Raw genomic sequence first — 14,446 nt, forward strand, 5'->3', positions numbered from 1 at the left:
AGTTGATTTGGTCCTCTAGAAGTTATCGATTTAGAGATAGACACGCTCATGAATACAACTTTGACCATTTTACATTTATAAAATCCAAAAAGAATCATATATTTGGAAAGTATATTTGTGAAGTCCAATTCACACGTATGATTAATTATGAGTGTCCAATCTAAATATCTGTACACATATTACTGGTCAAAATTTCAAGTTGACTCTTGCCTACTCTAAAATGACAAATTTTAGGCACTTTTTTCTCGTGTTACTGTGAGAAGTTAATGCATCAGTACACGCAAGTCTACTTGTTGTCCTAAAACATTCTGTGAGCAATAAATGGATCGGAGTACAGAAAACTGTGCTAGCTGGTATGGAAACTAGAGAATTAACATCAATTTTCTTTACAGAGGGATTGAATTTCAAAAAATTGGAGTAACATTCTAGCTGTTACAATACCTACCTACGATTGCAATTGGCAAGCTGCTCTACCAAGCTGTAGTCACAGAGTATATATATGTACTTATCTAATTAAATTTCTACACATGGAAAAGAACCAAGTCAGGGTCAACTCCTTTTGGAATGCTGACGATCTGATTACTAACATCCGGCAAGGAGAGTGCTATTTTCTTGGCACTCTCCAAGTATCTCTCAAACTTGCTATGACCAGCCTCGGTCTTCATGTCCAGCTTATCTGCAACCTTGGCCTGCTGGTCATTCTGAAGCTTGGATACCTCTGTGCCAAGGGACAGTTCCTCCATCATGATGTGGTACTTGACTGCCTGCTTCCTGAAGGTCCAGCTGCCGCTGATCCAGTCGAACCTGTACAATGGGAGGAATCGATGGCCATAGGCCGCTACGAACTCGATGGCAGAGAGGATGAACCTGAACTCCTCCTTTGAGAGGTAGTAAGAGAAGCTCAGCCTGGTCCATCCTGGCTTCAGCCCACTATACCCCTGAAAATTTTCAAATTGACCAAATATTAGTTAAGGTATATACTGCACATATATGTACTCTGATGATCATTCTAAGATCTCTCATCCATACCTTAAGAATAGCGGATCGAATATGAAGGGAGAGCTCGTTGTCGACATTGAGCAGGATATGGCCATATGGCCCTGCGCAAGCACAGCCTCCCCTGGCTTGGATGCCGAAAAGATCGTTCAGAAGCCTGGTCACAAAACGGCCATGGAGAGGCAATTGCTTGCGCCTGGCATTCTCCAACAGCGTATCAGAAACGGGCTGACCAGATAGTTTATCCGTCAGTGATGGGTAGATCAGGAATGAGAAGATTGGCAGACGGTGAACGCTTGTGTTCCCCAGCACCTTGACATTTGGGTTCTGGAGAAGCCTTTTCATCGCCATTTCAGAGTAGACTCGCTCCCGGAGCCCCATCGTGTCATAACCAATGTACTCCTTGACCCAAAATGCAAGAGATGCACGGATTTTTTGGATTATTGGCGGTGTGCCGGCATCCTCCCGCTCCTCGATGTCCTCGTAGTACAATGTGTCCTGCACACACAGAATTTTCATCAGATTTAATTTTAAGACATATCATCATGCTTGCTTTTCATTAGGTGCGCGATATAAGGCCGGGGGTATTTTCTCCTTTTCGAAAAAAAGTTGCACCATATATGATGTATCACCTCCTCGTTGAAGCCATTGACATAGGCCACGGTGCCGCCTCCGCAGGTGGAGGGGGGCTGAGCATTGAGTCTGTAGAGAGATTTGTTCATCAGGAGGATGCCTGGCGTGCCTGGGCCGCCGACGAACTTGTGAGGGCTCAAGAAGACGGCGTCGTAGCCGTCGATTTCGCCGGATTTCATGTCGATCTTCACGTACGGACCGCTGCATAAATGGCACTCGTTTAATTAATTCAGTTTCTGTAGTAGAATGTTTCTAGCTAGATGTGCCCATACGAGATATACCAGTTGGCCTGTTCTGGAAAGTGTTAGAGAAAATTCGGAGTAAGATGGTGGAAATTTTGAAATGTTCTTAAAAATGTTTTGGCTTCCCGTAAAGTCAGAGTATATTTCGTTGTCACAGTGTGCTAATTCGCTTGGACTCTTTGGCGTATTAATTTCCTTCCTTTGGTATTAGAAAAATGTGCCTGTGGCTTACTTCAACACGTACGCGAACAAATGCAAGATCCACGAGTCAGCATATATAGAACTCGGTCTGTACGTACACATAAGTCAACGTGATATCATGTTTGAATTCTGCATCAATTAAAAAAAGATCGTGTTTGAACTGTTATTCCGATGAGGTCTGCATGCATGCAGGTGTCGACGTGTGTCTTGGCATGTCTTATTGTTTAGTGCAAAAGAGTAGAAAAAATTAGCCTAGCTGCTGGCGAGGCAACAATTGTGTTGACAATTATATTTAATAAATTTTGTTTAATTTTTCGTTGATCATTACGTCAGTTGTTTCCTTCTCAAATAATATAACGACTATCAACAACTACAACGCTGTTAAAAAAATAAACGACGGTGGCATAGTCTCTTTCGAAAGAAAAGTTGATTTCAAGGCCGATCTTTAATAAAGGTCTCGCTTGGAATGCATGAATATTATATGTCCTATTTACATTATCACATTAGGAGCAGAGAAGAACAGAACATTTGGTGTGGAATTACCAAAGTCATCTATAATTCTCTCTTGTTTTTTTCTGCAAGAGTCATGCATGCATGCTTGCTTTTAATTACTCTGCACTAGGTCGTCAATTACACTAGGTCGTCAATTAGCTTAGAACGTTTAGTACACACAACAGAGAACTGAATCCAGAATGTCAAATCCATGCATGTGGACTGGCTAACTCACCTGGCAGCGAAGTCGAAGCAGGCAAACGCGCCATGCTGATGCAAAACCCGGGCAAGCTCCCGGGTGTCCGTCAAGATCCCAGTAACATTACTACACGCCGAGAAAGACCCAAGCATGGGCCGGTTGGCATACTCCGGCGAGCCCAAGGCCCGCCTGAGCGCGCCGACATCGACGAGCCCATCTTCATCGACGCCGATCTCCACAACCTCCGCCAGGCTCTGCCGCCACGACAGCAAATTCGAGTGGTGCTCATAGGGCCCAACAAAGACCACCCACCGCTCTTCTTCCCGCATCCCGGCCTTAACCCTCTCGCGCGTCCCGGCGCCGCAGGGCGGGGACACGCCGATGAGCTCCTGGAGGCGCTTGATGGCCGCGGTGGCGCCGGCGCCGGAGAAGATGAGCGCGTCCCCGGGCCCCGCGCCCGTGCAGCGCTTGACGTAGCGGGCTGCCTTGTGGACCAGGCGCGTCGTCTTGCCCCCCACGTGGCTGTCCTCCGTGTGCGTGTTCCCGTAGAACGGGAGCACTTCGTTGAGGATGTAGTCCTCGATGTAATGGAGGCTGCGGCCTGAGGCCGTCTGGTCGGCGTATGTTAGGAGGCGCCGGCCGAAGGGGGTGTAGAACTCGGCGTCCTTGCCGATTAGCTGGGAACGGAGCCATGAGATCTTGGAGTCTGATGAGGTAGCTTCTGTGGCGCCGATTAGGTGGAGTAGGGTGGCGGCGCTCATGGCGTCCGCCGTGGGATCCGCCGGCGTCACGGATGGCGCAGGCGCAGCATCTGGGAGAGAAGGCATTGGTGTATATATGATTCTCTTAAGGAAGTAATATATGGAGACTTGGAGAGTGAGAGTACGTATGCAGGCAGTATATCTGTCGTGACAAATGGCAAATTAATGGCGATTAGCACAAATAGTGGCAATTAAATGGCTTCTATGATATCTGATATAGCTGTGGTGCGAGCTTGAAGGATATTAGCTTGCACCTTCTGTCTAATGTCTTTGATGGGGGCTTGAAGGATATTAGCTTGCACCTTTTGTCTAGTATCTGTGATGGGAGCTTAATGAAGGATGTTAGTAGCTTGGAAGGGCACGTATGTAGTGTATATATAGCTATCAGGCCATCACTGGCTTCACGTGGCATGCAACTGTAGGTGCACTGTGCACATGTGTCATGTATGAGTTGAATTGGCGGGAACGAAGAAAAGAAGACCAAATAGGAGAGGGAGTAGCTAGTATACTTGGTTTGATCGGATGCCTGGTCAACACAATTGCTTGCTGTGGTGAACAAATTAATACCCTCGTGTTATGCTGTTGATTGTTTATTATTCCTCCGTCCAATAAAGGATGTCTCAACTTTAACTAAATTTGAATACATCTATATACTAAGTCATGTTTAGATCCATTCAATTTTTGACAAATTTGAGACATTTTTTATTGGACGGAGAAAGTACTGCGTCTGGCTCGATCACAAGACTTCCAATTCCATGAAATCCTTTTGTTTTGAAGTAAGTAAAATGTACCAAATAAAACATAACAGTAGACACACACAAACGCACTGTACCGCACCGCACGCATGCATTCACATAATGTTTACCGAAGACCGCAGTCGGAATATGGAAGATAAACGATGTCACCATAAACATCTCGCGTCGATGAAAAAATTATCTCATGCTCGACAAATACCGAAATAAGTCACCTCATGGGATTATTAAAAACCGTGTGTATCGATCCATGCAAGGGCATGCCCTCTTTTTGGAGATATTTTATTGATATTTCGTCCCTAGCTAGTAGACATGAGGTAGGTTCATTGATCGGTCACTAACTATATATCCAATCAAGGCAAGGCTTGGTTCACAACTTTCTCGTTCTCTAAAATTGCTAGCAGAAAGACATTATCCAGGCAAGGCTAATTGGTTCTCAACTTTTTTGCACTCTACACCAGGGAAAAACATTCTCTCCAATTCATTCTAGGTAGTGAGTTTTAGAAAATGCATGCCACTAGCACACACGCAGCAATTCGTTCTAGCTAGTGAATTTCCTTTTACTTCTTGGTTTGTCATGCTTTCCCTTTCTTCTCACTGTACATAGTCACACATGTACCAGCGACAGCCAGGTCGACGTAAATTCGATTGTGGCAATCTTGGATTTCATAAGTTTCATTTATTTATTTTCATTTTCATTTTTATTGCTAGGAAACTAGCTTTCATACCGTATCGATCACCTACACGGCTACGGCACATATTCGGAAGTCTAATTAAGCTCTAGTCTTCTTTTGGTACGCTCAACTTACGTACATCCTTTTAAAATGTACTCCAGGATATATTTTTGATACGTTAAAATAATCCTTTGACCAGAACTATTTCATTAGACGATTATTCTTCTTATGATTGTGATTCCGTGTCACTTTTTTTTTGCAAATCCTGTGATTTTCTATCGGTGTCGTTAAATTCGTCTCAACAAATCAAAATACGCACGTAGTATATTTTGCAAACGGTACATGACAAACATACGTGGCGGTCAGAGAATTATATATGAGTCAATATATCCAAACGTCATATGTGATTCTAAAATATTTGTTGCCGCTGGTGGCAAACCAAGAAGTTTCTTTGTCTTGTTTTAATGGCTGGCACATGAGCTAAGCATGGTCCTTGGTACGTACGTTGCCGGCAGAAACGTGGACTACTGGTTCACACTCACGGGGCACAGCTACGTGAAAATAACAGGTTTTTCGTACGATTCAGAATAGCTCAACAGCAAGTGTTTTCAAGAAGAAAAAGGAGTTATCCATCGACGTACGTTCACCCAAATTATCTGGATTTCTTACCTCGGACAAAAAAAAAATCTGGATTTCTTACACCATTGAACTTTACCATTGTTTCTACGGAGGACGGAACAAGTCCATTTCGGTTCACCGTGCGTGTTGGTTTTCACCTAGTCCATGTACTTTTACGTTTTTTTCCACCAACCTAGTGAAATTAATGGGTCATCGTTGAATTAAATTGCTGAAACGTTCGAAAATTTCTTTTTTTTTTTAGGAAACGTTCAAAAATTTCTGTCAATGTTGTGAGTGGCACGTAGACCGTATGCAGTGCCATAAGTTACGTTCCTTGCAGGAAAGGCAATACCGCTAATTAATCCCCTCAGAAAAAAATTCGTCCCCCGGAGATTCGAACCTAAAACCAAAGGGTTGCTAATAGAGTCTCTAACCACTAGCATACATGCTTGTTCGCGGCAGGGGATTTTTGGGATCACTTCACCGAAAATCTGCGGCAAGGTTCAAATGCATGGAGCGAAAATTGAATAGTTCCTGACTTCTTCTACGGAGTAGTAGAATTAATGCAATAATCCGCTAGTAGTACTCGTACCTTCTCTAGCAGCTAGCCCTATGCGTGAGATTCTCGAGTCTAACGGGAAATTTTACTTTGGATAACAAGTGTTTACATTTCTAATGGTTTATCTGGCTCGAGATTGAATCAAGTCAAAGTAATTAAGCTCGTTCGTTTTTTTCGATACCATCTGCGAGCCAAGCTTAGCTCAAACTCAAACTTGTTATTTGCAGTGCTATCTATACACACACAGCACGAGAGGGTAATTCGAAGGTGTGAAATTATTTATTCAACACGGCAGGAAGCAAATTAACTGTTTCTGCGCTGGCGAAATCTGTTTACCTAGTGGAACATATCGGTGCAATTAAGCGAGACTATCATCATCCTTCAGAAACACGTGGAAACTCTGGTATTCCTAGTGGACTTTGACGCCAGCCTAGCCTTCCCATGAACTACTGTTCCAATTAATCCTTCTCCTTTCGTATCTTCTCCAGCCCATCATCGATCATAGCCCAACACGGCAACAGCCGACCCGAGTCGACGTCTATCCTCCAGCATCATCCTTGATGTCATAATCTTTTTTTTTTTCCTTTCCGTTGGTTAAGACATACATGATGACGTAGTATCAGATCTAGGAGAGTAGGAGTATTTAGCAAAAAAATAGAAATTCAGAAAAGTATATTAAATTTTAAAAATATTGACGAAAATGCAGAAAGGAGCAACATGACGGAGCAAGTTCTTTAGCAAAACAATTATAGAAACTTCAGAAAATGAGACATGAATACTTGAAAATATCAATGCATGTTTAGAAACAAAAAAACATAGAGAGGAAGAAATTAGAGATTGCGGGGATTAAACGAGTTAGATGATGCAATAATATTCACAGACGAGGCAAAGTGCAGTAGTATCAACAATTGTTTTGCAGTAACTCGCACATTCTCTAATTTATATGATTTCGTTTATTACATGTCAACTTCAATTCGTCTAATCATGGTCTAGTACTAAAATAGAAATATGTGCAACGAGGAAACAAAATATGACATGCATGCTGATTCAGGGGGCACCAACTAATACACGCTTTGATGCATAATCACACACATACATATACTAAGATCATGGAGAAGTCAGAACTGAATACTGCTTCGATCTGTACATTAAAAAAAAGAACTTAACGACATGACTAATATAGGATGGCACAACTAAACAATTGCCTAAAACAGACTTGTAAACAGGTCTTAATTTGCAAAACAAAGAATTCCAAATCCAGCTGGCGCGTATATATATGGTCTTACGTGCATCAGGAAAGCACGCGTAAACTTCTCCGACTAGAAGTCTAGAACGCGTAGATTAGGATATAGCCACGTCAGCAAGAAAATGGCATGCGGATTACGTTGCAAAGTTTATTTATAGGGAGAAATTAATTAGTATTTCCCTTGCTTGTGATCGTCGTGCCTACGGGTGGCATGTGCCTGCAGCTACAAGAATTTTCTTTTTGTTGGCATGTGGTTCGTACATTTTAATTTTCTCGACTTGTTAGAATGGAAGAAGAAAAACTTGGGTATGCCGTATTAGTTCATTACCACTGGCGATGAAGAATTTACCTGAAGAAACGACAGCCTTTTTAAAAAAAAAATTACTTTTCACATCAGATTTTTACAGATGTGCAAAACCGGAGCAAAGAAGAATCTGGGTAAGGTTGGGGATGTTTGATCTCAATTCTCAAGCCCCCGTATCCACTCATCTTGTGTGGTCCAGAACAGCTAATCCTACGGAAAGCATCACCATGAACTATGAAAATAACAAAAGATAAAATCTCACTTGGCAAAACAACAAGGAAAAAGGCAAAGGATTCAGGAAACCGGAAGCAGCAGCATTCAAGAAACCAGAAGCAGAAGCTTTCCAGAAACCAGAAGCAGAAGCAGAGGCATTCAAGAAACTAGCTACTCCCAGCTCACATACACTCGATCTACACCCTTCTGGCAAGGATGAGCAGCGCACTGCTCTCCTTCCCAAGCTCCTCCTCCTCTCTGTTCCTCACAAAGCAGATCCCCGCTGCCAAGGGAAGGGCAGCTGCAGCTGTGAGGTGCAGCAGCGGGCCCACCCTGTCAGGGACACATGAGGAGGAGAGTGAGAGGGTGGCCTTGGTAGGGAGGAGGCATGCATTAGCTTCTACAGCAGCAGCTTGTGGAGTTTCAGTGCTTGGCTTTGCAGGTGATGGCCTAGCAGTGGTCAAGCAGGGCCTGCTGGCTGGGAGGATCCCTGGGCTGTCTGAACCTGATGAAAATGGTTGGTTCTTGCTGCTATCTTGATCTCTCATTCATTGTGATTTAAGATGTTTGTTTTCTCCTCGAGGATTCAGCTTGCAAGAGCTTAGGTTCAATTCAGAGCAGTTTATGCTTTAGAACTGTCTGAATATGTGCCGGTTTGTTTTGTTCCCAATTCAACTTTAAGATGCATGTCATAAGGATATAATTTGTTCAGATAGGTTGGAGAACATACCGTCGGCCAGATGAGAAGTCCGGCGGCCACGGTGTCGGTTGGAGCCCCATCATCCCCTACAGCTTCAAAGTTCCTGGTGGTTGGGAAGAGGTGAGAACTGAAGCTACTGGCAGAAATTCAGTTTAGAAAACAGAGTTCATACTTTCTGATGCAAATTGTGTTTGTGCCAAATTCCCATTGCTCCAATTCAGACACCGGTGTCGATTGCTGATCTTGGCGGCACAGAGATCGACCTGCGGTTCGGGAACCCTAAGGAGGGCCGATTGTCTGTCATTGTGGCACCCACTGCCAGGTTTGCAGGTTGAGGCACATCCCTGTGATGAAAATGTTGTTTCCTGATATATTTCCTTGAATGGTAACTATCTCACAATACTGACTATCATGAGTTTCCATTCTGAAACTGCCAAGATAACCTTGACGATGCCACAATCGAAAAGATTGGCTCGCCAGCAAAGGTGATCAACGCCTTTGGACCAGAGGTCATAGGCGAAAATGTGGAAGGGAAGGTCTTGTCCACGGCAACATCGGAATATTCAGGAAGAACTTACTACCAGTTTGAGCTGGAACCACCGCACATCTTCATCACAGCTACTGCTGCTGGGAACAGGCTCTACCTATTCAGTGTAACTGCAAACGGTGAAACCACTGTCCTTTTATCACAAAATTTGTATGGATTTCCATGGAAACTTTTGATATTGAACAGGAGAAATGGACCTTTTGCAGGTTTGCAATGGAAGAGGCATTACAAGGATCTGAAGCAAATAGCAGAATCATTCCGTGTAGTTTAAGGTTCCATGGATTCAATCATCACATACTATTTTTGTATAATTAGGCAAAATGAGTGATGCTATATGTAGAGTGAGGACAAGTACACATCATTTCTTATGATGATTTCTCAGAGCTGAACCAGTTGAGCATTGTATGTGAACTCCTAGTTACCAAAAAAAAAGGACCTAAAGCACGCAATTTCAGCGGCATAAATCACAGGCATTCATCGAAATTTCCATGGGTACAGCAATCACAGCCTACATGTCAAATCTCTGACTAGAAATATACTTGCCAGCCTACAGTTGCCTCACTATACTTGTCAGCCCTCCATCCGGACATATAGGGTTCTTGGACATAGATCGCTGAAAGAAAGCCCTTGACTTGTGTGATCACCCTGCCAAGTATCAGTCTGGTTTAACCTTTCAAGGCATCACTAGAGCTCAAATGGCCGAATAGAATCACTAATGCAGGTTGAGCTGGTGAGTTTATGTCACGAAACAAGGCTGCATTAAGAAACAGGTGGCAGTTCATTTAAATGGTTCAAATATATGCTAAGATTTGAAAAAATACAGCAAATAGATGACATGGGCACTAACTACAACACAAACAAACAATATGATGTTTATACAAAACAACCTCATAAGACGATACTCTCAATGACATAATACAGAAATACCAGCACTATGCTACAGTTGCTGAAAGCAAGGTTAAATCAATAAGGTCCAAAGGCAAGCTGGACCAAATAAGCTCACTCTATGGTAAGTAGGGGCCTCCCCTTCCAATATCTTAAAATTTTGCTCTCAAGGCATGTTTGGACGAGGGTTACCTCTTTAGGGGCTCTGGTATTTAGTTTAAATTTGATTTAAATAATAAGACTCTACAGCCTTCAGCTACACGATGATTACATGCATCACCTACTTTTGCTGTAGTTTGCCAGAGCAATGATTAAGAGAAATGATCCATAACAAAATGACAGATTTACAGGATACAACAGAATGTACAGGCAAACTAACTAGTCTAGTATCATAGCACAAGAGGCCAGTGGCATACCTATACATCATCGCTTCAGTGCTTCCCAGTCAAGCAGATGCACTCAGGAAATGGGTTCTCATAAAATGATTCCTCTGTCCTAGCACGTGCTCTGCCCTTGCTCCCTGGCAAGGAAGAATATCTCTTTCTTGGAGCCCCTTGCCTGAAAAAAGATGTGCAATGTCAGTACAATGCATAAACTGTGGCAGAGAAGTAGTGTGCATGTGATATTGTCGTAGATTTAACAAATCAAATTACCTGTATTTATGCATTTCAGTAACAAGTGAAGACAGCTTGGGGCCTTCCATAAGTTCCCCCTTTTCAAGTAAACCAAAGAGTTCCACCAATCCTCTCCTGAAGTTTAAATGGAACAAGAGTTTAGTCCAGGGGCGGACCCAGCCGGGTGATTGGGTGGGGTCCGCCCCACCCAATAAATTTGAAATTCCTTTTATATCATAAGTAAAAACTATAAAAATATTAGGAAAAAATAGGATTGCAATGTATTTGCCCCAACCAATATTGAAAATATATTTTTTTTTCACTCCCAATATTGAAAACCTGGATCCGCCACTGTTAGTCCAGATGGTTAAAACGAACTTGTAAGTAAACAGAGAAAGTTCTGTTAAGCACCCCTTCATGCAGACACAAACACACAGGCATGCACGTGCATGTGAAAAGCATCCTGTCAAGTATTCTAATTTCTAAAATAAGTACTACTAAATGACTTACAGAACCTACAAAATATTTTCGAGCTGATTGCAACAAAATTAATAAATATGCACTATTACATGAAAGTCTTTTTTTGGAGCAAAAACATTTCTACTGAAAACTATAGAAAATTAAGGAAGAAAAGCAAGATCAGATAAAGAAAATAGGTTCTGATGAGAATATCTCTACTTTACCTATCAGGATTCACGGTCTTACGATGACCCAGGAATCGACGATGGCCCTCAACAGCTCTTGCCATATTACCAGAGTGTGATGGAATAAACACATCACTTTCCACTGAAATTTTGTAGTCAAGGGCTGCAACTTGAGAAGCATGATTCTTAAACTTCTCAAGCTCTTCTTTCGTCGCTAGCACTTCCTGCAGAAGTATATTTATGTTCGAAGAATAGCTCCAGAGTGCAGGCAATGGACAGAATCAGTAAAAGAAGTAACACTGCTGACCTTGCTAACCAAGTTTGGAAAGTACGATTTCAATTTTGACATATACTTATCACCGCCATAAATTTCACCAGCTGCAAGGTAGATCCACGTGGACTTGGTATAGCCCATCGCGCGTAGAAACATCCCCACCTCCTTGGGAGTCAGTGGACAATTACCTCCAGATCTCTGTTCAGTTGAGTTTATGTCCTTCACTTTCCAGTGGCTTGTTCTCTCTCTGTTGCAATACAGAGCCATTCATAACTTGCATGTACAAATAAACTGTACTGATTTGCTTGATTGTTCTTACCTCATGATTCTCAACTCCTCTGCTTCTGATTCACTCAGACCATAAGTGCAGCCCGTGAATGCTAGCATATCTTTTTCATATCGCAGATGAAGAGCAATAAACTTCCCACGTGATTTTAGACGCTCCACAAGCTTCTGTTGTGTAAGTACGTTGGCTCAGAACCTAGTTTAGAGAGTGCCATAAATCTCCAAGTGCAAATTGAAGACTAACACAAATCATAGTAAAAGAATGATGCAGGTTATTAAGAGAATGTTCATGCCTTTCCAAGGTCCTCGATTGGATCTGAAAAACACAATGCTTGGTAAAGACAGCGGCATCTCAGTCTCTGGATATCAATCGGAAGACCATTGTTAGCAAGCCGTGAATCAGATTTCGGGATGTGGACCACCTGTAGAAAATTTGAGGTGATCAGGTGAACTCAAATAAATGAGAGACTTCAGATCCAGGTAAAAGTAATACTTCTAAATTATTATACAAACTTCTAAATTAGCAGGCACAAATCTGGTGTGTCGATGAGAGAAAGTGAACTGAAGTACTACCTTGTGATCCTTCCAAAGTTCTTTCGCGTCCTCATAATAACTTGCACCAGACCATGAAGTAAAGTGCTTCCGAGCTCTTGGGGCAGATTGCAAACTTTCAGGCAAGTCACTGACGATATGGACATCTCCTTCCAGAGCTTTAATAAAACCAGGCTCGTTGAAGATGTCTTTAAATGTACTGCATGTAGTGGTTTAAATTTTGTAAACATAAAGAAGGAACAACATATGACAATGAACCAATTATATCTTAACAGTCAAGACCTGGTATCTTGCCAAAAAGATCGCTTATCTAACTGAGGAATAACAAGTGTTGCATTCACCAAGCGGGCCACTGCAATCATATCACAGATCTACAGAGGGGGGATAACAAGCTCGGATTAAAGATTGACGACTATCAGTTGATCAAATCTCATGAAAAATGATGGATATAATGATGATGATGATAATGCAGATAACATAAGATTTATTAAATCACTGAATATTAAGAAAAAGGCATAAGTACATGAAATTATTACCGGAGCAGCTACATAATTACCAATTCAAAAGTGTGTAAATTATGTCTGATAAAACACGAACTAAAAGCTAAGTTTGGGTGCCATGAACTCACTCCAGTTCGCATTTGGTTGAGTCCTCCATTACTTCTAACAGTCATATAGCGGTCCGACTCTTTTGGAGCTGATAATTCAAAAGATGGTGTTACTAAACTCTTCAACAGAATAAAACTGAGGAAAGCCTTACCAGAACACATGTATTGATGTATGCGCACTAAATTTGCATCGCAATGCTTCTAGAGCAGAGTAATAAAAAATACATGGATAGGGAGTTTCAACCCTAAAACAGCTGCAAGGAAAGAAAATTACCAATATATTTATAGGTTGGTGTGACACAAGCATGATAACCGTAGCCATTAGAACCCCACAGCTGATCATTTGACACCTGAACATCAATTATCACTTCCGTTTAACAATCATTCAATTGATAAACAACAAACCATGACTACACAAACACAATATTAGTTTAATTTGCAGATAATGTCTGGCCAGTACATGTAGCAATTTTGGATGTCTAAGAAGCTATGTCTGATAATATGCCATCTGTATATGTAAGGTAATTTGGTATAAAGAACCATCCAAGATCATCTAGAAAATAGATAATAAACATCCAATAACTAGCAATTTACATGGAATATTTAGCATTGCAGAAGCGCTATATTTCTTGAAAACATATGCAGAATCGTCAGTCAAAACACTTGTCTCACCCTGTATTCAACTTTTTCGCTGAAAAGGGGAAGTGAAATAAGAACAACCATCTAACTCATGGCAATCAAATGATGCACAAGATTCGTTGGCTCAACACTCCCGGGATGCATAGATGGTTTCTCTAGCCACAGCATTTAGCTTTCTCTTAGCCACAACATTTCAACCTTTAGTTTCGAGAACGCTATGAATAATTGAATGCTTCATCCTTCTCTACCACAAGTACCATGCCGAACGCTCAGCACAGGGGGCCATAAAATACAGCAGAAATTGTCCGCGGGGGGCACACAGACCTAGACCTAGAGAAATTTGCGCAAATAGCGACTGCATTGCAACAGCTACGGAAGGCTAACGCAAGGATTTGGGCGGGGAAACTGTAGCAAAGAAGTACAGAGCGACCAGGAACGGAAGTAAAGGGGAAGGCGTCGAGAAACGGGCCTGGAGGGGCGGGTACGGGCTGGGGAGGTCGACGCGGGCGATCTGGTGGAGGGAGAGGACGAGGAGGGCCGCCGTGGATGTGACGAGCAGGCACGCGCAGCGCGAGATCGGAGGCCGGGCGAGCCGCCGGAGCCGGAGCGTGGGCAGAGGCGCTCCTCGGCGGTTCGCCATGGAGAGAGAGAGTGAGAGACCCTAGACAGGCCACGCCCACGAGAGGCCTCTGGTTCAACTCCCAGGTATGGAAGCATGGGCTTCCGGGCTTCTGCTGGGCCGATGTGCGGGCTAAAAGGCTTTGCCGGTGTGGGAACAAGTAGAGGCAAAAAAAAACACCAGGGAGAAG

At 42.7% G+C, this 14,446-nt stretch overlaps 3 protein-coding genes across 5 annotated transcripts; 1 reads left to right on the forward strand and 2 right to left on the reverse strand.

Moving 5' to 3' along the window:
• Positions 1-328: 328 nt before the first annotated feature.
• LOC100841893 (probable cysteine desulfurase) lies at positions 329-3,932 on the reverse strand. Of its 2 annotated transcripts, XM_024462859.1 has the most exons (5): positions 3,779-3,918; positions 2,800-3,666; positions 1,629-1,830; positions 1,030-1,494; positions 329-938 (listed from the first exon to the last, which is right to left on the reverse strand). In XM_024462859.1, the coding sequence occupies exons 2-5, from the start codon at positions 3,588-3,590 to the stop codon at positions 522-524; spliced, it is 1,875 nt and encodes a 624-aa protein (XP_024318627.1). In that variant the 5' UTR covers positions 3,591-3,666; positions 3,779-3,918; the 3' UTR covers positions 329-521. The 2 variants fall into 2 exon arrangements, with proteins under 2 accessions (XP_024318627.1, XP_010239477.2); XM_010241175.3 differs by having other exon boundaries at positions 2,800-3,932.
• Positions 3,933-7,929: 3,997 nt separating this feature from the next.
• On the forward strand, positions 7,930-9,601 carry LOC100842804 (psbP domain-containing protein 4, chloroplastic). The gene is made up of 5 exons (XM_003578764.3): positions 7,930-8,407; positions 8,607-8,710; positions 8,812-8,920; positions 9,029-9,256; positions 9,344-9,601. Exons 1-5 carry the CDS (start codon positions 8,107-8,109, stop codon positions 9,406-9,408), a joined length of 807 nt encoding a protein of 268 aa, XP_003578812.1. The 5' UTR covers positions 7,930-8,106; the 3' UTR covers positions 9,409-9,601.
• On the reverse strand, positions 9,480-14,320 carry LOC100834840 (O-fucosyltransferase 38). Of its 2 annotated transcripts, none has more exons than XM_024462975.1 (12): positions 14,107-14,320; positions 13,273-13,348; positions 13,020-13,087; positions 12,674-12,762; positions 12,413-12,590; positions 12,133-12,261; positions 11,874-12,007; positions 11,588-11,801; positions 11,320-11,504; positions 10,676-10,771; positions 10,439-10,580; positions 9,480-9,782 (listed from the first exon to the last, which is right to left on the reverse strand). In XM_024462975.1, the coding sequence occupies exons 1-11, from the start codon at positions 14,275-14,277 to the stop codon at positions 10,454-10,456; spliced, it is 1,467 nt and encodes a 488-aa protein (XP_024318743.1). In that variant the 5' UTR covers positions 14,278-14,320; the 3' UTR covers positions 9,480-9,782; positions 10,439-10,453. The 2 variants fall into 2 exon arrangements, with proteins under 2 accessions (XP_024318743.1, XP_003576982.1); XM_003576934.4 differs by having other exon boundaries at positions 9,480-9,891; positions 14,107-14,319.
• Between the last annotated feature and the right edge of the window lie 126 nt (positions 14,321-14,446).

This window comes from Brachypodium distachyon, chromosome 4 (genome assembly GCF_000005505.3).
Source record: "Brachypodium distachyon strain Bd21 chromosome 4, Brachypodium_distachyon_v3.0, whole genome shotgun sequence".
In the NCBI taxonomy this organism is placed as follows: domain Eukaryota; kingdom Viridiplantae; phylum Streptophyta; class Magnoliopsida; order Poales; family Poaceae; genus Brachypodium; species Brachypodium distachyon.